Source organism: Chelmon rostratus, chromosome 6, assembly GCF_017976325.1.
Source record: "Chelmon rostratus isolate fCheRos1 chromosome 6, fCheRos1.pri, whole genome shotgun sequence".
Classification (NCBI taxonomy): Eukaryota; Metazoa; Chordata; class Actinopteri; order Chaetodontiformes; family Chaetodontidae; genus Chelmon; species Chelmon rostratus.
In genome coordinates this window covers 4,989,996-5,011,862 of record NC_055663.1, presented here as the reverse complement: position 1 = coordinate 5,011,862, position 21,867 = coordinate 4,989,996, and the positions used below count along the sequence as shown (strand labels likewise).

General features: G+C 39.7%; 1 protein-coding gene across 1 annotated transcript; it reads right to left on the bottom strand.

Annotated features, from left to right (window-relative positions):
* Positions 1-247: 247 nt before the first annotated feature.
* Positions 248-18,936, bottom strand: LOC121607655 (myosin-4-like). The gene is made up of 20 exons (XM_041938577.1): positions 18,892-18,936; positions 18,310-18,450; positions 15,886-15,957; positions 15,643-15,714; positions 15,516-15,551; positions 15,252-15,326; positions 12,066-12,104; positions 10,747-10,882; positions 9,155-9,234; positions 8,801-8,923; positions 8,585-8,644; positions 8,252-8,356; positions 6,129-6,239; positions 5,854-5,994; positions 5,105-5,324; positions 3,142-4,667; positions 2,840-2,933; positions 2,517-2,644; positions 1,078-1,166; positions 248-428 (listed from the first exon to the last, which is right to left on the bottom strand). Exons 1-20 carry the CDS (start codon positions 18,934-18,936, stop codon positions 248-250), a joined length of 3,474 nt encoding a protein of 1,157 aa, XP_041794511.1.
* Between the last annotated feature and the right edge of the window lie 2,931 nt (positions 18,937-21,867).

The following is a 21,867-nucleotide window of genomic DNA, read 5'->3' as shown; positions in this document are numbered from 1 at the left end:
TTTCTCCCCTTGATTGAAAAGGTTTCCACAGCTTAGGTTCTTATAGCTTTGCAAATAAAACTCATTGAAAAGTAATGTGAGGAGAGTTTTTGGGGTTGAAAAGAATCATTAAAACATCGATACAGTAAAAGTGAACATTTAAACCTGCACTACCAGTAGTTACCGAACGTGCTACAGCAGAAGAAGAAGACACAGTAACATCCCTCAGCAGAACAGGTAACATCCCTCAGCAGAACAGGTTGGTGGTTTAGTCGTCAGTTCTTCGTCTTTTGGGCAGACGGAGCCTCTCTGTGTTGAGGAACTGTTCGATTTTAGAGATCTGGGCTCTGAATGATGACTGTTGGTCTTCCCTCTCCTGGGAGCAGGGGAGTTCCCAGTCTGACTCTGAACGACTCGGACCTGCAGCTGAGGTAGGAGCTCTGTTACACCTGTTATAAGGAGAAATGACATTAACTAGTTTTAGTCAGCAAATACAACACTGTCACTCCCAATGATAGAACTCACAGATACAACAAGTAGCATTATGACACCACTTAAAAATAATGAGTTAGAAATGTGTAACTTATTGTGCTAAAGCTGCTGCCTCAGCAGTGTTAGGCAATGACAGTCACACTGTGTTTGTCCTCACTCACATGCTCTGGGTGGGCGGCAGTAACACCAATAAGGTCTGCTCTGCATAAATGTTACTGTTGGTGAAATACATCAACACTGCATAATCTGTAGCCACCTATGTTAATTTAGTGTTTAATTCCATGGTTTTTGTAAATACTAAATTATCAAGAATGATACCTGGCTGGTCCAGAACATTTTCATTCAGCTAACTAGATATGTGAGACCACATCAGGCTCAAACAACACGGGTGAATCTGGATGATCTGCAACCTCTGATGACACAACCCTCTTCCCAACAACATGTGACACTATGGATTTTAGCTTTAAGGTGAATTTCCCCTCAAAATTCTACATAAAATCTGCCATAACAGTTAAAACTACCTTGAAACTACAATGGTAGTAAAAATTCTAATCTATTCTAGTTCAACAGATGGGTGCTGTCTATATGTTGGGTATACGGACTTACCCTGGGGTGGTCTGCCATGACAGTCTGCTGACTGTGATGGAGGATGTGGAGACTGGAAAAGAAGTGATGGACAGAGGTGCTCTGCTCTCCTATGTACAAATGACAGCAACAAGTACAAATAGTAGAGCTCAAACTTGTAAAGTGAAACAGCGGATGCTTCATATTTAGCCCGTAAAGAAAAAGCAGCTAAAGTATTCATTCTTTCTCAGGCCTCAGTGCCTTCTCAGGAAACGCTGTAGTAAAAGGAGCATTAAGCGATAAACAAATGCAGAGCAGACAATAACCAGTGGCAATTGATATGTAACAGTATCCAGACCAGAGAAAGTAGCCGGGCCCAGACTGAACTCTGTGTGACATTCCCAGTGTTCAGAGTCTGCAGAAAATAAGGGCTTTGGCCCTCACTGCAATTTGTTTAACTATCAGAGCACTTTTTCTTTCTCATACTCTCGGCATATTGCACTCTATCTCCCTCAATTGCCAGCACCTGGATCTTATAAAACACAGAGTGACAGTTTGTGGTGATGGTGACAAAAGAGAGCATGAGAGTGTGTGAGAGTGCAAAAGCGAAGCAGAGAATGAAAAAGAGAGAACTAGCAAGAGGACGGAGAAAGTGAGTGAGTGAGAGATGGATGATGAAGTGAGAGAGTGAGGGGATGGATAAAGACTGAGTAAGTGAGAGAGGAGAGGTACCCAAGCATCATTAGGTAGATTTTCATCCACAGGTCATTCGTTCTCTGTCTGTCTGGCTGTCTACAGGATGTCTATGAATTCAGCATACATCAGCTACATCCCTTCACTCAACACCTGACTTAACATTTGTCAAAGTTTCATACACCTGAAATATTTCTCAGATATTCTCTACATCCTGTTAAATGTGTTGGCCTCTGCTATTATTTGCTTGCTCTCATGTTTTTTTTGGACCACAGAAATGTTGAAAAAGCATTCGAACGTCTAGTTCTTATGACGACATGTCAGCTTGATAGAACGGACATATTCATTAAGCTCGAGCACAAATTTCCCTTGAGGTCCACTCGTGATGATGAAGCAACCTCAAACCAATTTGTGTGATGGAGAAAATATTTTCTAAGGGTCATCATGTTTCTACGTGAACATCACACTGTGGTCATTTCCTGCGGTTCAGCGTTGAGGTGTAATGTGGAACAATGTTGTGGCTTTGCTGTGATTAAATATAACTGGCCATGGGTTTTAACAGCTGAAATTCAACTTTCCACATAGGTGGAGGATGAGCTCATACAGCGAGGAATCGTTAATACATCATATGAGATGTAGGGGCATGTACTGTAAATCATCATGCTATTTTACCTGCTACCTGTAACATTTGGATCAGGTTGATGGTTTATAGTGTCATCTTTGAGTATCAGTTTGTGAGTTTGTCACAAGGAGCAGCTTCTTACTTCATTACAGCTTCTGTAACTGACCATGTCTGCTGTTACTGTCTCTCCAATATCCGTCCATTCTCCCCGCTGGTGTCTCCTCGAGGAAGCCGCAGTCCCAGAGAAACTGGAGGCATTCAACAGATCTGACGCTCTGGTCGCCACCATGGGGACTAGGAAGAATGAGGTGAGAAGATCAGCGAGAATATAAGAATGAATGATTAGTAGAGATGGTACGAGCTACAGACGTATGCCGAGTTCACTGTGTCAAAGGTTACCAGTGGAGCAACAGTGCAGCACGACTGTGTTCCACGAGGACATGACGCTTTTTAATGGAAGGGATCATAAGGTATAAGCGCGACAATCACCTTTGTTGTGTTTGCTTTTGAGGAACATGGGTATTGCGCTGGAGGGCTGCTCACCACCAGGACCTCTTGTATTTTGCTCAAACACAGTGGATCCCTGAAAATACACTGGTGTTTTACACACACCAAAATAACCAGTGCAAATCTTCTGCTCATATGTGCCTTAACACATTTCTTAGTCTAAATCAAGCCTTTGTGTAAAGCTGCATCCCCAAATGACTGCAAAGTAGTGAGTGAAATGTTGACTTTCAAGGTTCTCTTGAAGGCCACTAAATGGTAATGCTTGCATGTTTTAATTGTAATACCTGAACACAGTGATGCAGGACGGAGACATCTGTGCCTACTGTTCTTCTCTGAGTGCTGCCCCAGTCAAATGACGACCTGGAAGTCTTGCTGCTGGGCAGAGACAATTCATTAGTGTCTTCAAGAGGCATTTCTTTCGCTGGAGACTCTACATAACACTTCTTGCTGCTGGTCTCTGGCAAAGCATCATTCTCATTCTCAAGACTTGGATGGACATCAGTTTTAATCCTCTTTGCATCTCCATCATCTTCTACTTCGTCATTTTTCACGTGCTCCCGATAGCTGCCGGTCTCAGATTCAGTTTCCTCAGTATCCATTGTGAAATCAGCACAGACATCCTTCAAGTTGGATTCTTCCACAGGTTCTTGGGCAGTCTCACAATCATTGTTTTCATGTGTGTCTACATTTGACTGACCTTCCACCTGCTTATATGCAGAGGAATCCTCATCTTCATCATCAGTTATCAGAGACCTCAGCTGTCCATGCTGCTGCTCTGAGATTTCCTGACTTTGAGGTAATGCTTGTGGTTCAACCATTGCTCTCACCAACACACTATATTCTCTCACTTGTGTATCACACATTTCATCTGTTTGCTTCATGTCACTGGTAATATCATAAGGATCACAAGGTTGTGCTTGTGTTGCTGTTGTCTCTTGGATACAGACAATGTTATTTGACTGAGCAGGTAATGCTGCATTACTTGTCTGTGAGCTCCAAATACTTGACTGATTCAGAGGTTCAGAAAGTTCAGAGGGGATGTTGGGAGCTGATGTGCCAGATGGCTTCTCCTCCGTGGTTTTCTCAGAAACTTGGTGAGCCAAGTCTTGAGCAGAGGTTTGGGCCTCATCATGACAGAGGTGCTGCGCCTTTCGAGTGACAGAGTTTGGCCCATGACAAACACTTTGGTGCTCCTCAGAACAGATATGTACTTCTCTCCTAATCTCAAACCCTTTGTTCACATGGCTGGAGTCGGCAACCTTCTCGCCGACTGTCTGAGAGCAGTCTGAGGGCTCACAGGCAGCCAGTGGTGGCTCAGTATCCATGCAGTCAATGACCTGCTGTGTGCTGCTCTTCTCGATAGTCGTGTCAGCCGTCGTCTGGGCTGGTATTTGGGTTTCTCGCGTGTGTGGCCCTGTCGTTCCTCTCTCCTCCACTCCGTCTGTCCCAACTCCCTCTGCACTATCTTTTGTTTCTGTTTCAGGCTGTTTGGTGTCCCCTGCATCTCCTGTTGACCGCTGGCTATCCTCTCGTCTGTCTGCTCTATCTGCTGTTGAGGCCATGAGCCTTCCTCTCTCTTCTCCAGTGTTCCCTCCCTCCTTCATATCTTTTCTTTGGGCTTCTCTATTATACTGCTGCTCCTCATTTCTTTCCTCATCTTCACTGTTGTTTTTTACTCGTTTCACAACATCTTTCAGTCCATGTTCTTTCTCACTCACTTCCCCATTCCCTTCACTACTCTTTCCTTTGCTCTTTAAGTCTACAGATCCATCAACAGACCTATGACCAGGGCTTGAAGCAGCAGATGTGCCTCTCACATGGCTAATCAGCAGACCATCATCAGACAAAGAGGAAGTAGCATGAATTAAATCTGAAACTTCACCAGAATCAGTCTCACTTGTGTTAGAGTTGTTTCTGTGTTCGTTTAATATGCTGCTGTCACTGCTTGCTGTTCCAGGAAGACTACAGAGGCTGACCAGGCTGCTGTTGGTGAATGGGCAGGTAAACAGGTTTGCAGGGTTTAGGGGCTGTTTAAAATGAGAGTGCTGATGGTGGTTCGGCGGGTCTTGTCCTGAAGGAGAAGACAACATACATGTTTAGAAAAAAGGTTTTCCACAGCTGCTCATAAAGTACAATAAGTCAAAAATGTCTGTTAATTGTTTGTGTGTTCTGAGTAAAATGCTGAATTCTCAAAATAGAACAGTGTAGTATTTATATCTTCTGTATGTTTATAGTTAGCTGGCTGACCTCTAGTTGTTCCAGTGGCATCCAGCCTAGTCACAGCTCCTGTGTCCTCCAGACAGTCTGACTTTTTGGTCTCAGTGGATGCTAAGTGCTGCAGGCTGCCAAAACCAGGTGGCTCAGAGCTGGAGACGGGTTCATTAAGAGTTTCCTCCCCTCTGATTTCCTCCACTAAAGTGGGAAAGAGTTGGGTAGAAACACTGAGGCTCTGACTGCTGTCTCTCGTCTGTGTAGAGAAAAACAAAAAGTCACAGGCTCAAGATTGAGAATTGCTTTTATTTCACCTGTTCACCAAAACACATGCAGCTGTGGCTAATCTCATTCACTCACTCTCACTACAGTGCATTGAAATTATATTTGATTCTTTATCCTGACAGCCTTACAGCTTTGTCTATGTATGCACGAGTCTATTTGTGCTAACATGACTAGCTACTGTGTGTTTTGGTTACATATAGGCCACTATACTGTGTTTGTGTCTGTCTGTATTTGGAACCGCCTACTACATACTACAGACGATTGCAGTATGCAGTATGTACGTTATACCGCACACTGTTTTTCATAGTAGTATGCAGTATGCAACTGTTAAATCACTTTATTTTGCAGTATGCTAGGCCAGGCTTAGCTGGTTTTGGTTTTTGGAAAGCAGAAGAACTGTGTCCCACAATCAAATCGGTAAGACATGCAGATATTTTTTGCATACTGCATACTACATGCTACATTTTGGCCAAATCAGGATCTACAGTCTGTCTCTGTACCTCCAATGCATATATATGCTTAGCCTGCACTTTGGCCTGTGAGGACAGTTCAGTGTGTTTCTGATGAAGCTCGTCGTAAGCCTTGTTCACTGCTTGAAGGCCCTGCTGCTCACTCTTGATGCGATCCAGAAACACTGCCTTCTGTTTAATACAACCGTACAGAGACAAATTAAAACTGACGTGATCACTCGTTTCAGATGTTTCTGACGAATGCTTTTGTTTATGAAAACGTCACCATCATACTGCCCTGTCTCACACTACAGTTTTTCTTCTACCTCTTTGTCCCAGCTGGTCTTGGAAGCAGCGTAGCTCCCCATCAGTTGGGCCACCTTGTCTTCCGTTGCCTTGCTTTTCTCTCGCATCACCTCATGTTTCTGCTTAAGGGCCTGCAGTAAAATTAATCACCCATAGGATTTTTAATGCAGTACTAAATTTTTATGTGTTTATTTTAACGCGAACAGAAGGTCTTAAACATGGCAGGGAGAAAGAGGGCTTCTTGCTAATACAAATCAGTTGGCTTGTGTCATTTTAATCATGATTTTAATAAATGAATGAATAGGCGAATTAAAAATAAGAAGGGGGTACAGAGAGAAGAAAAGAGAATAATAAACTGTAAGGCCCATAAATGGAGAATAAACACACTAACTATCATTCAGTTGCAGACGGGATTATATTCACCAATGTACATGGTGTGATATACAACACCACATTTATCACATTTATGAGAAGAAACGATGGTCATCATTTATTTCTGTCCTGTAAATTCACTCTATAATCATTTAAATAGACCCTGAAAAATTCTTGATCTGTGTGGAACCAATAGGTGGTGCAGGGTTTTACCTCGGTGGAGAAATATACCACATTCCCTATCACTAAAATCCATTATAATGTACATTTGTTTACATCAGTTAACGCACAAAACTGATGGTAAAGTGCAGCCAAAATTGCACAAAAGAGGGGGAAGTCAAGAAGAGTGACAAAAGTGACACAGCTGAGTTTAGCATATTTTAAAAAGCTTCACACAAACGATTCCATCTTACTTATAAATATTCATTAGCCTTTTAATTATAACATACTAAGACTGAAATCACATAATTTCTTATTCCAGTCTGGATGATTACAATGTGTTTCTTTTTCCATGTGTCTTTCCGCTTTCTCTGTCTGAAAAGAAAAAAAAACAAACATGTGTCTATGTGTCTAAAATCCACCGTAACTGCAGGCAAGAATTTCATTCCATGTTTTTGTTTAAAATGAAAGTACAGTAAAATATATCATTAGTTATTTTAGACATATTAACTCTTTCCCTCTTCTTCTTTTTCAGCCAGCTGTGGCTGCTTGTGGACAAAACAGCTTTACCTTCATGTGAAACTGCAATATTGAAAAAGGCCAAACTTATTTTTTAGATAAAATGAATTATGACAGTAAATAAGGTGATGAAGATGCAGGAGGTCTGCCCTGGAGTAACTGTTCATCACCTCTCATGATTTAGTAAGGTTTATACTATAAAGTGGGTTTCTATTATTTTCTTGATTGTTATCTACTTTTGAGCTCATTTCAGGTTAAAATGTAAGTACAATTTTAATTTAAATCAATTTCATCTAAAATCAATATTAAAACTAGAATTACCACCTTGCGGTTGTCTGCCTCCACCAACCAGTCAAGCTGCATTTACACCCGTGTGTGTCCTGACTCATATAATATATACAGTGACAACCTTGAGGGGATTTAATAAAATGTATGAAGTGTATTTTTTGGTGAAATGCAGGTTATCACTACATGTATGATTCCAGTGAATAATTTCCAGTTAGAAACATGGTGTCTTCACTTAGAGACTGTTTTTGCAGGAGGAGGAGCACAGAGGACTGATGGAGAGCTTCATCACATGGTGCAACAAGCACCTGAAGCTCAATATCAGTACAACCAATGAGCTTGTGTTGGACTACAATACTTCAGATATGGATGCTGCTGCAAAGAAACTACAAACTGTAAAACAAGATTTGAGTGAAATTTAGTCATAATTAGTGTAGAGGCTTTTTCAGTTATGGTCAAAAACAGGTTTTGTGAGGTCCCACTGAGTTTGACCACCAAAATCTAATCAGTTCATCCTTGAGTCCAAGTAAACGTTTGTGGCAAATATAAAGGAATTCCCTCCAGGCGAGCGAACAGTACGTGTGGATGGAAAACATAATGCATTAACTTTATTAACTGTATCTAAACTAAAACGTGAATATATTATATGGTGGCAGACAGGACAACGTGGTATAAATCTCAACCAGGTGGCAAGAAAAAAATATTCAAAATAAGGCAATTTAAGACAAATCAGTCATTGTCTGTGTCTAGTCTGTGCTAATGTACATGTTGTAATATGAACAGTCACTAAAGCATAAAAGACTCTGACCTGGTGCTGCTCTCTTTGTGTCTGTAGCTCCAGCTCTACTCTGCTTACTGTCTGTGTCTGACTCAACAACAGCTGCTGGGCTTGCTGCAGAGACCTCATCACCTCCTATACACACAGACACACAAACATCACATGGAATATCGGTCTCCACATTGACGGATTTAGCTCAAATGCAGTTTAAAATGTGAAAACGTGAAATCTTAACTTTTAATCTAGCACTTTTTTCAGTATTACTTTGGACAGCAAGGCAACCTCCAAAACACCCACACTTACAAAGTATCAGTGGTTAAGGTAGCGGTCACATGATTTACTGATTATTTTCTACTTCCTCACCTGCTTTTCTGCTCTTAGAGCTACATTTTCCTCCATGAGCTTCTTATTCATTTCAGTTTCCTATATATGCAGAATATAGAAACATAATGCATCATTATTAGCTTCCTGGGAAATTGTCAGAGCTATAGTTTGATTTTGATGTGATAAGAGATGAGTATTAACCCGTTTTGGGGCTAGCACAAACAAATGTATTCCTATTTAGTGATTGTCATTTACCATGTTCAGCTTCTGGTGCAGCTGCTGTATGTGCTGCTCTCTGCCTGTAGGACTTTGGCTCTTGTCATGTCTAACTGCTAACATCTTGGCCTTGATCAGCTTGTTACCGACCTCCTCCAACTCCTGAAAAGCACCATACATTCAATCATTTCAGAAGTACAAAATTATCCAGAATATTCCTCTGGAATTACTCAAGCTGACTTGAGTTAAGTCCTCTGGAATTACTCAAGTCAGCTTGTAAACTTCAGGAGCAAAAGCATTTTGTGTGACACATGATTAGATATGTATATTACATCAAATGTGCTGACATCTTGCCTCAAATGATTCCAAACGTTAGGGCACTTTTCCACATACCTTCTTTAGTGACACAATAATTGCTTCTTGTTTTTCAATTGCAGAAGTCAGTTTCGCATTTCTTTTCATGGCCTCATCGACTATAAGAATAACACACAGTAAGACACCATCATACATCATGCTTTGATGTAACTACAATGGTCTGACATAACTGTTAATGAGTGACACATGAAGGCAGGCAGGAAGGGATCCAATACAACTCACAACTTCAAAATAAGCAACTTTTTTCAAAATGTTTTTTAAATCAGATTGTCGTTGTCACTCTGGTTGTTCCATGTTGCTTTTAGTAAATGATGGCTTACATCAAGTCTTTTTTAAATATGCAATAGCCGGCAGAATGAGCCCTATACACAGAGAGAGATACTGTGCTGGAGGAGTTTGAGATAAATGTGCATTAAATTGGCAAAGTAGCTGTGACGACGTAACTTGCTGCAATTTAGGATTACAGTGGTTACTTGATAATGTAAAGCCTTCTAGTGTTAACAGCACATATCTCAAATTGACATTTGTCCTGATAACAATAGCAAGCTAATGTAAGTCAGCGGTCTATACAGTACTGTAAATGGTGCTATAAGCCTCCAGAGAAGAGACAATCTACTACTGTCAACATTCATGACATGACAGAGCTTAGTTTACTCTGACTGGACCATCTGATGGTCAAGACGTGATTTAAACAGCTGTGATTGTGAGAGCTGGGATTTGGCAACATCTTTAACTTTATTAATAGTGACAAACACTAAAATCATTCACTCAGTGGATTTCCGGGGGCCAAAACTACACAACATTTGGCAAAAGGTCCTCTCAGAACACACAGCACACTGAACCTTGAAGCTTTTGGGCTACAGCAGCATAAAATAACGCCCGTCTCCTCTATTGTCAGCTGGCAACAAGTAAAGGAAGCTACACTGGAAACGTGGTTAATAGAAACGGACGGCTGAAGAGCAGCAAAATGTCTCATTTAACAGCAGGATGCATACTTGTTGTCAACAGCATGGATCCATGGAGCCTGGCCTGCTCTTATTAACGTTGTGGGACTGTTTTATTCTCACATAAAGCCCCGTGGTAGCAACTGAGTACTGTCTGACACTACACTGTTGCTGACCGAGGAGATCTCTTCATGGCCACTGTGACTCTGTGTCAAAATATCCTGGAGCAGCATTTAAAGGAACATGACAGTTACCCAGACCCCAAAACAATATCTTTGAGATGAAGTGAAACTGGAAATTTTCAGGACTAATGTGCTGCGGAAAATTCTGAAAGAGCTGAGTCAGACCACCGTATCAAGTCAGTACGGACCAACATCCCTGTGAATTGTTTCCAGCACCTTGTTACATTCGTACCCTAAAGAATTCAGGCTGTTCTGGGTCAAAACAGGGCCCCTTCTGGTAAGATCTAATAAACAGCACACTCACACTAGCTCAGTAACATTCAGTGGCGCATACTGTATGTATCCTGATCTATGTAGCACATTGTTAGTGCAGATGTGTCTTTTGAGCATGGTGTAACTTGTAAACCTACAGCCTCTAACAAAGGAAGAGCATCCATATATCTGTCTGACTGTGCATGGATCCACCTATCCATCCACTCATTACCATTTTGCTCTAGTTTCTCGTGGCCCTGCTTGACCATGGCACACTGCCTTGACAGAGCACTGAAACGTTTCTCAACCTCCCCCAACTGGTTCAAGTGGGTGTCCTTTGACCTGCTCTGCAAAGCTAGTTTCTGTTCCTGTGGAAGGGGCACAGTTAAAAACAGACGAGGAAATGAGAGAGAAAAATCAAAAAAAAAAAATATGCTGTTTGTATTAATACACAGATCTGTGTACAGTGAAGTACAGTGCAGAAACACTGCAACAATACAAACGTGGCTCTAAAAATACTGCAATAATGAATGACTGAATGAATACATAGAGGAATGAGGAGGAAATGTGAAAATGCTTCAACTGTAAAACATTTCTTTTCTTAAAGCAATGGTTCGACATTTAGGGAAATACACATCTTTGCTTTGCCAAGAGTTTGATGATAAGATCGATACCGCTCCCATGTCTGTCTGTTAACTATGAAGCTGCAGCTAACAGCTGGTTAGTAAAGCCCCACATAAAGACGGAAACAGCTGGCCTGACTATGTCCACAGGTGACAAGATCGACCTACTAAAGTGATGACAAGGCTCCAGAATGTCACCTATCCCGACCAAGAAACATAGCCTTCACATTGCACATAACCCTCTGTAAAACCTAAACGTGTTGCTTTCACACACTGGATTTTATGTTGATTAACCATGTGAGACACAACAACACATCAGTGAGCTTTAGAGGTTCTGCTAGGTGGATTTGTTTCAACTTTGGACAGAGTCGAGCTAGTTGTTTCCCCCACTTCCAGTCTTTCTGTCAAGCTAAGCTAACTGGCTGCTGGCTCTGTACTCATTTTGTCAGCCATAGAATACTACAGGGGAAACAGCTGTCAAGTGAATGAGAGGATCATGGTTTAACTCAGCGCATGCCTCAGAGCACTTTATCGCTCTTCAAACTGCCATTATACTTTGATTGTCTGTATCAAGCTGAGCAGATTCCTTTCTTCTCTCTCATTGTCCCGCTCACTCCCTTCACCCTCATTCTCACTCCCATGCCTCTCTCCAATACACCAGCTCGCTTCGACTCACTCTGCTGAGCCACTGTTATGTGAAGAAGGTTAAACTGAGCGAGGCCCAGTTATAAAATATTTTAATAGAGATATTTTCTCTGCTGTGCTGGCAGTTCAAAGTGTCACACACTCCCTATCCGTTACTCCTGATGAGCTCTTCCCTCCAAACCCATCTCTCCTTAGCACCATTCCCTCATCCTCCTCTTTTAATTTTTCTTACTCCCACCCATCCTCTGTCAACAATTTGTACAAGAGGAGAATCCTTCCTTACCAGCTCGCTTGATTTCTTCTCCAAGTTGTACTTCAGTAACTGCAAAACAGCAGTAAAAGAAAATCAACAAGATAAAGGGTTTCAGCTCTGGTGAGCAGAGCAGTGTGTGTTTAATGTGTGTGAGCTTGAGGTTTTCTACACTTCTTCTCAGGACTCAAAACATTTAATTAGATTTCCGTCACACAAACCCAATATACCACATCTGTGTACACATTAAATCAAGACACGACACACACACACACAGGACAGCTAGTGAATGGACCTGAAGGTGAGACTGAGTTGCTAAGAATGAACCCTGATTGTCAACTTTTTATGACAACGAGGATGAGAGGTCCTTAAAGAGTTCAGAGATGTTTGTTATGGATCATCTACAATTCTATAACACCTGGACTTATTCTAAAAATCTAGTGAAGAAGATCATGTGATACAGTCGAAAGCTTCAAAGCAGCTAACATTGAGGTCATCATCATACAAAATTATTGTTTCAACACTGAAACTTGTTTACATTTGTCTACATGACATATAATAAATATCGGTTCAATTGAAAGTATATTTCTATATGATTAACCACATTTTATCAAACCTGAATATGAATTTTTATTTTGTATTGATATATAAACACTCTAATATAATCAAAGTATATATAATTGTACACACATGTACATGTAATTATTTTACATATTTGATCAAATGTGCTCCCTCTGTATTGATGTAGGGCTGCATGCAATGATTACGTTCACTAATGATTAATAGTGGAAAATATCCATCAAATAACTTTTTAGAGGTTGCTTGCTAGTTGATTTATGGGTTAGGGGTTTATGTGTTTTCTGATTTTTGTCAAATGTTAGTTTTGTTTTGTATTTCTTCACAAAATATTGAGTTATCTCTTCTAATAATTAATCAGATAGATAGAATAATCCAGTTCTGGGCAGTTATACCTCTATCATTAGTTCGATTTTGCGACCTAGAAATACTGAACTATATTTCTATGGATACTATCAGCCAGGTTATTTACTGAGAATAAAATAACTGCTGTGATGAATTCTTTAGATTTAATTACAGATTAATTGAACCATATTGTTCCAGTGGAGCTCAAATTTGTAATTTAGCAGATCGTCAAGGTACGACAATTAAATCACTTCAATCCCTACTGCCACCGATGTGAAAATGTGTTAAATTAAAGGAATCCACTAGCCCATGTCCAACACAACACAACTGGGCCCCACTTTGGCCAAACCCGGCAGTCAGTGTCTCCCAGATAGAATATCAAAAACAGTCTCTATTGTCTCTGTAACACGGCTGGGCTGTTAAAGTGCAGCGGACCGTGGGGATGGCTGTATATCACCTCTGTGGTGTCAAGCCTGAAGACGAACACTCTGGGAGCCAGACTGGATCAGGCCTATGTGCTAAAACCCTCCACCCATGACTATTGTTGGACAAGAGCTTTCTTGGTTTACTTTTCTCTTTGAACACTTAAAATCATTTTTTCTGAATAGTGAGAGACAGACAGAAAGAAAGAAAGGTGACGGGATAAGCGGGAGCACTAGTCTGTGTGAGACACAGAGTCAGAGAGAAGAAGCTGTGGTGTTTTGATGCATTTTGGGACAAGATCAATAAATCCAAATTGGAAGCTATGATGCTGGTGGGTAAAAGACCATCTCAATTGGATAAAAAGGTTTCATTTAATTGGTCAGCACAAGATTTAGGTATCTAAGCATTATGATCACCCTGGAAACGTCACAGCTGTGCAAAGCGAATTATGGTGGATTAATTACTAAGATTAGATCATATTTGGTAAATGGGAAATTCTCCCTCCCTCATTATTTGGTTGAATAGAAACTATTAGGATGAATATACTCCCTAGTCTCTTGTATTTTTTTCAGTCATTACCCATCTGTATGTGAAGCTGTTAGTTTACCCAAAAAAGCAAGGAGGCTTTGATCTCCCCTATTTTGAAATGAAGTTACAGGGCAGCACAACCTCACCTGAGTGAGTGGTTCATGTATGATGAGGAAACAAGTCAGTTTAGAAAAAAATGTATGTCCACTAGTGCATGTTGAGATGCTTCTATTTTCTAAGCAAAGCAGCTGGAAAAAACTTCAGATGAAAAATGATTGCATGAACTGCACCCAGAAAGTCTGGTCACTGGTGAGTGAAAAGGGTGGAAGTACCTTTATCAGTATTGAGAGCAATGAAAATTGCACAGAATGTGGGTTTTACTGCCATTTCCCTGCCAGGTAAATTAGACTCTGGGTTTCAGGAGAGGCTAGAGAAAGGACTAATTAGAAAGACCAAATGTCTGAGGGGGAAATTTTAAAGTTGTTTAAACAATTACAAAATAAATTTTGTTTATGCGCCAAAGATTTTTATCATTATCTAAATTTGATAAATTATTTAAAATCATTTCAGGAATGGAACACCTTTAAGCACACATACATACATAAAAGCTTACAGTCACATATGTCAGGGAGCTGGAGATGAATGTTATCATCAAAGATGAAACATGGGAGGAAGTGTGTGATGAGGGGCGAAAAGTAACAGTCCACTATGGAAATAATTCAAGTGGAAATGAAGACGGTATTTTAGAACCGTGCTCATGGTATCAAAATAGAACAGAAGTAAAACAAATTTGTGCTGGAGGGATGATAAACAGGGTGGAGATCACGCACACTTTTTGAGATTGAAGTCATGCAGTAAAAGGATTCATACAGAAATATTTGCAACATGGGTACAGACCCATTGTAGTGCAGCATCGGAGCAGTTCCTGGTGGAACGATGGAACAGAGAAAGGCTTACTTCCTGCATACCCTTTTGTCAGAGAGAAACAAATCATAACTTTATCTTGGCTCAAACCACTGCACCCACCATTCATCAATGGCAAAACAGCTTAATGAAAGTGTAGTCAATGGAAAAAATAACCCCAAAACTCCATGTAAGACGGACATGGCTTTAAACCAATGGGCTCCTGTTACCAAGGTGATAAGGTGCTGCATTGACTTTGCTGTTGCTGTTTCTTTTAAGCTATTATTTATTCAATTCATTTTAATTCTCACTATGTGGATGCACATGTTGTCATGATTGTTGAGAATTTTCATGCATGTCGAGCTGTGAATTATTATCATTATTATTTTTTATTTCCTAACAAAGCAGTTGTGTGTAATTCAAATGTGTTGCATATCTCAGTACCTGCAGCAACTTCAGCTCTTCTTTCAAGTTGTTAATCTCCTTGTCTTTTAAGTCAGCACTGACCTGGTATTTCCCCTGAAATGTTAGATTATTATTGTGAGCGTCAAAAAAGCAATAAATACCAAAGTGCAGCACAAAAGAATTTACTCCAAGGGCCAAGATTGTGCAACTGAGATGAGTGAATTTACAACTTCACTAAAAACATTAATTGAATAAAATACTCTAAGTTTCATGTCGACATGTTTGGGAAGAAGCTCTTCATACCTTCTCCTCCTCAATGTTTCTTATTTTGGCCTGAAACTTGAGAGAAGAAAAGGTTCTGAGGGATTTAATGCTTTGTTAAAAGTCCTTGTTAAGACATAAAAACTGTAACCATACAGTGAAAACATACCTGCTTCTTCACATTGATGAGTGACTGTGTGTGCTGGTTTGCCACTGTTTCACTTTGATGTTGGAGGGATTCCTGACATACAGGAAAAGACTAAACGATTAAAACAAGGAATGACTAACAAAGCATAAAATATTAAAAAGTACTAATTATTGAATAAGAATACAAGCACTCATAACCTTTGGTAAAGTGCCAAAATGTAGCTACTAATGATGCTGATGCAAAGCCAGCTAGGCCTAGCCGTACCTTCTCCCACTCCAGCTCCTGTTTCTCCAACACCAGTTTACTGATCTGCTCCTCAAAGCGTGTCTCTGCATCCTGAACCACGGACAGACATCATTTACATAAAAACTGACCTTCTCCCACCCTAACTAAGACCAATCACACATACTGAGTGAGGAGTAATTCATTCATCAAACACAAGGCAACCTGGATGCACCTAATAAATTAAATAACATGACAGCAAATTTAGATGGTGCGATGGCCGGTACAATGCAATCTGACAAACTGAAAATCCGTTATCTCTTTCATTCTGTGGGCAAATAACTGTCTGGAGTTGAGCCAGAACTGCAATCTGCACTAACCTGGTTCATGCCTCCGTATCTTTTGCAGATGCACACAGAGTAAGAAAGGAACATTAGAGGGGAGGTGATATTTCTGGAAAGCCATCCCTATCCTCCCTCTTTCCCCGGAGAAGGCAGGTAAAAGTCAATTGCTCTCTATATCCATGGGACTTTTTTATGTGCATGTGGGAGCTGGTTAACTCACTGAGTTTATTTTATAAGTTCCTATTAAACTAAGCTACCAGCGTGGCATTGCACTTAAAAAAAGGAGTGCACAGGAGATAAAGCTGTTATTTTTCCACTGAAGAATAATTATGTGTGCATGTGTGTGCGTGTGTGTGTGTACGAGTGTATACTTGTTTAAATAGACACTAGAAAGCTTTATTAAGCCTGGTATTCCATGTAAATCAAAACAGGCAACTGTAGCTCAACTTGGGGCTGAAGGCCGTCAAATTTTTAAATTTATATTTTGCTAAACGTTACCTCAAAATATATGATTTTTCTTATCAGCTGAAAATTATATATTTGCCATGAGTCTACATGTCTTTACGGTTTTATTGTTGTTCCCAATGGATGGTTTTTACTGGTGTTAAAAAAGAAAAAAAAAGTATCTGGCTATGAAAAAGTGATGGTTTATTTAATAGTTTAGCTGGAAGAAGTTAAACATAGTTTACCCAAAAGTTTTCCATTATATGCACCATTGTGATAAGTCACAATGTGCTTTTATTTATATCTCACTCCTAAAATTGCAAAAGGCTTCTCAGCTCACATTAAATATAATCAGCACTCACCTTCCACATCTTTTCCTACCTACTATAGTCTGCCAGTATAGCACATTCTCACAAACTAAAGCAGTGGGTTGCACTGTATTAAAAAAAGAAAACAAACCCATTGGAATTTGACCTGCTCAGGAATGTCCGGCACCATCATGACATCCTCTCGCTTCTCAACCTCTCCGCCCCATGAACGGCACAACTACAAAGAGCTACTTGATAGCAGCAGCGCCTGAGGAGGATCAGACTGATCTACCAGCTATGTTGGTGTCCCACTTAACATGACCATAACAATAAAAATAAAATGGCAACAAACGACCAACATCCCATTTTCGCTCCCCTAATCTTTAAGCACACTCAGAATGTGTTGTCCAGTTGAAAGAACTTGCTGGAGGGCAGAAAGCATTATTTATTTCTGCTACGTTTTCAAACAAATTTCCTTTCTACTTATTGATCAGGGGCCAAATGGTTTATGTGACCCCCATCTTGACACAATGTGCATCGTACCTGGCCGATTGCCAAAAGGATGTATAATAGCATCTCCCCTCCTATTGCTATGAACATACAATGCTCTTCAGTCAGACTTAGAGCCATTAGTGTCTAAGTTCTACTCACTAAATGTGATGTGAAGTGACGCAGTGGAAGAGAGAAAGTAACCAATGTTGAAAACAATTCACATATTTTGGAATTTCTTTTAAAGCTATAGCATAGCTGAGTTTCAGTAACTTAATGGACAAAGAGTGAATACAGTACATTTACATTTACATCTGACCAACCTGTGGTCAGACCCGTGAAGGGGAGATGCGAGAAAAATCAGGTTTGTGAGATGATTAACAGGATGAGTGAACAGATAAAACTTATTCCTGTGACACAAAACGATGTTATTTGATTCATACATTCCTAAAAACTTTATTTTTTATTTATTTTAAAAGCTTTATTCTTGTGAATTACTGGTCAATTTTAGCACCTTACGTCTCTACAAATGATTCAAATAAGAGAAGGGAAAAATCAGTTTTTGGTAAACTAGTCATAACCATGGGAAATATGGCACCAGTGATACAGTGATACATACATATAAAATATACTGCGTTGATGTAAGGGATTAAAAGCTACGATAGCTGGGTACCACTGCTTTAAGATTATGACATCAAAAGATCCTGCATAAAAAAGACAGACACCTGCTGGTTATCAGATTAGGTACAAACATCAGAAACGTTTACTGTTGTACCGTCACAAGAATAGTCCTTGGAATTTTAACAAAAATATTTTTTTTCAATATGACATGAATATAAAAAGCCAAGCACTGACGGCATATTTTAGGATTGCTACTATACCCTCCGAATATGCAGCTCCTCTACAGCTTCAAGTAGATGGGTTTTAAATTCCAACAACTGTAGTAAGATGGTGCCTCCACTTTCTGTTTGACAGCGAGTGCTGGACAGAGACAGCTCCTGTTCCAACACAGGACCTCCTACCTGCATTAACAAAGGAAATGCTTCTAACTTAACTACTCAAATACTTACCAAATCCAAAAGAAATACAGTTTGGCAATTTTAAGGCAGAAAAAAGTAAAGGTATATGCTGAGGCTGTAGGACAAACACAGTGTGTGTTCAAAGGAAGCTCGGCATTTAATACTAAAGACAAACTTTAACAAAAAGCAAACAGTTAAACAAGTACAATGAGTGGTCCTTCAGGTTGGCAGTATAACAACTGCAGGTGTCCTGCAGCTTTTCATTAATATTAGGAATCATGGAGAAAACAGTCCATGTTCTGTACATGAGAACAAAACTGAGTTGAGCACAATCGCTGGTAATTATTTCTATCAAAAGTGTTTTTTTAATCTAAGCTTACAACTAATAAGTCCGATGTAGAATGTTCTATGATTTGTCTTTTAATGTCAGAAGTCGTAACTTACACTGGTGTGGGTGGGGAGTGTCCCACAGTCGGCACTGAGATCCATCAAGTTGTTTCAGGGCAGGCCAAGGTCCCACTGGGTCTCTGCTGCCTGTTAATCAAGACAGAAAAAAACACATTTTGTTGAAAAGGGTTAATAGAATTGGCTGTTAAATAAGCGGCAATACTCTGCTTTTCCACTTATACGCTTATAATTACTTCCTCATCTGCAATTTTTACTGCTAAATGATTTTATTATAAATAATAGGCCAGCACTTTAAAGCCTCGTAATGTTTCTCAGTCACAACAATCTAACCTAATGGCTTTGAAATAACCATTAGGGTTTTTTCTTTCTTTGTTTTACACCACTTCCATTGCGGTGAGAAGATAACACCTTGATAAGCCATCAAGGTTCAAATGAACCAACCATTGACACTAATAGGGGTCATAGCAATAACACTGAATGGACAAATTGCACTGTCAATGCTTTTTAAATTATCTAGGTTATTTAATTTGACCCGTGGATGGTCCTGTGCAACTGTCTCTGTCCCCTCAACACAACCAAGAAACTGAGTGACACACACACTGCATACACGCAAACACACACCTATGGAAAAATATGACTATTTAAGTGGGAGGTCTCCACTAGCCACTGATCTCTTAATAGAACAGACCTTTTTTCTCCCATTTAACCCGCGCTGGTATCAATCATGTTGGAGAATTAAATGATCCCTGCTAGAATTGGCTACTATCATAAAATGACAATGTGACCCCAGGCTGAAGAGGGAGTGGATGCGCAATCGTGTGCTAGTGTGTCAAAGTGACAGTGTATGTGTGTCTTATGCGCACACTGTGAATGTATATGTGACTGTGAGTGAGGGAGTAGACCACAATGTCTTTATTTGCTTCTCCTGTGATTCAGTTGAGCAGGCATTAACCACCATCTCTAAGCCATGAAAGAAACAAATTTAAAGAAGTGCCATCCATTAAATGGGAACATTTCAGCAAGATGTCTGTGTTACCTTTGGGTGACTTAGAGACAGGTGGCAAATTAAACAAAAAACAGAATAGGAAAACATGACAGAGGCAGATGCATTCATAGAGGACAAAAAGGGGTATTTAATGATGAATACAGGAATCATGAATTATGTCACTTTTTTTGGCAGTCAACAAATCTCATCCCAACTCAACACCTATGGGAGATTTTACAGTGTTGTGTTAGCAGCAATCATCATCACAACACCAAATGAGAAAGTAGCTTTTGTAAGAATGCTGTTTATCTCTCTGTGGTGGATCACATCTTAAATTAAATAAGGCACTATAGCTTTTCTTTTAATTTGTCACCCATCCATATATTAGTTACTGCTCTGTAATGCACTGAAGAAAAGAAAGTGAGGCCACTGTCCTGAGATTGTAATGAAAGTCATCACAGTATAGCTGACAGCGCTAATAACAGAACTACTACAATATTAGTGCAAACGTGTACTACAATGAGCCTTTTTACTGGAGGACATTTTGGCGCGTCACAGTAGGGAAAGTAAATAAAACATAATAATAAAATGAATGATGACTAAATTTCATTTAGCTGATTCAGTTCCTGATGTTGTTCGTGTTGGCTCACTTGAATGGAACAGAGCCTTTGTTAATGATATTAGTAACACCTGCTGTTTTCCTACACAGACACGTTTAAATGTCTGCCATGGAAAAGTCATACACGGTACACTGCGTTTTAATGACAGAAGGTTTTTGACAATTCCTCAATAAAAACTATATATTAATACTGCTCCATTCCCTAACATATAATATTGCAACTAAAGGCAAAATAGCAAGCTCTTTACAGATGCCATTTTTTTTGTATATTTGTTAACATCTTGTTATCCATTGTTAATTGTATTTTTGTTGTAATTCACATAATCATTAATTCGTCTTTAACTCCTTTATGAGCTGAAGTTACTCCTCAGTTTCTAAATTAACATTAGCTTATATAATTAATCACATTCCAAATAAAGGAGGCTTTTCACTTTGACATCGACTAAATTATGACATTAAAGAAAAGTTCATTACAATTCAGTTTCCTACTGGAATTAACACCAGACTTAAACATTAGCCAAAACTTTAGCCTTAACCAAAAGCTAAATTAGCAAGAAATGCTAGCTAGCATAAAATATGCTAATGTAAACCAAACAGACAGCTAGTTCGTCCATTAATGTTTAGCTATATTGTTTAAAAATATGTGAATGTTGCTGGGAATAAGACTGTTAACTGTTGTAAATGAATTAGTCTGGTAAAATTGTTGTTTGTTGACATAGCTAACGTTATATTACCTTTGGTAATTAGCCTAGCTAACCGTGAATATGGACGCCAGCCGAATTGTCTCACCACAGCGCCCTCGTGCCTCCAGGAAAATGAAATGACGGTGTCCGCTCACAAGAAGCTCAACTTATTTTTCTTTTTTCTTTCTGATGACAGGCTGCCGTTGAGTAGACTAGCTTTAATGGTAAGAAGATTGTTCTAAAACACAAACAAATAGTAGTAAAACAGGACCGGATGTGTGCTCACATCCGCAATGAGACACAACGCAGCTCGCGAGAGGAGAAGACACCTGCCAACACACAACCAACGAACAGATGAGATGCCGAATTTATGTACTCCTCTCAACTCTTAGCGCCTAAATACAACGACTTTACCAATGCGAATAAAAAAACAGAAATCAAACTATTTGATTTATTCATTGCATTTGATAAATCTAATAAATAAAGGGACAAGAGGGACTGTGGAGAGTTAAACGAAACATCAGGCATTATTGATGGGTACAGTGTGCAGTAGTATAGTAATATTCTGTGTTCTTAGTGTTTGTTTGAGCGTGTATATGCATAGAAGCGAACAGTGTGAACAAAAAGTTTCACTCTGGTGTCAGAGAGGTGAGTTCAGTATGAGTGAGGGAGTGGTGCCATCTAGCGGTTGACTTTTTAAATTGCACGTTTACCAAAGGCGCTTC

What these genes read in the sequence shown, in the direction of transcription:
- LOC121607655 (XM_041938577.1), bottom strand. Translation starts at nt 18,936, where the DNA reads ATGGATCTCAGTGCCGACTGTGGGACACTCCCCACCCACACCAGT. An exon ending in TGCACCAGAAGCTGAACATG is followed by an intron (nt 8,645 to 8,800) that starts GTAAATGACAAT and finishes CTGCATATATAG; the next exon opens with GAAACTGAAATGAATAAGAA. An exon ending in TCATGGCAGACCACCCCAGG is followed by an intron (nt 429 to 1,077) that starts GTAAGTCCGTAT and finishes TCCTTATAACAG; the next exon opens with GTGTAACAGAGCTCCTACCT.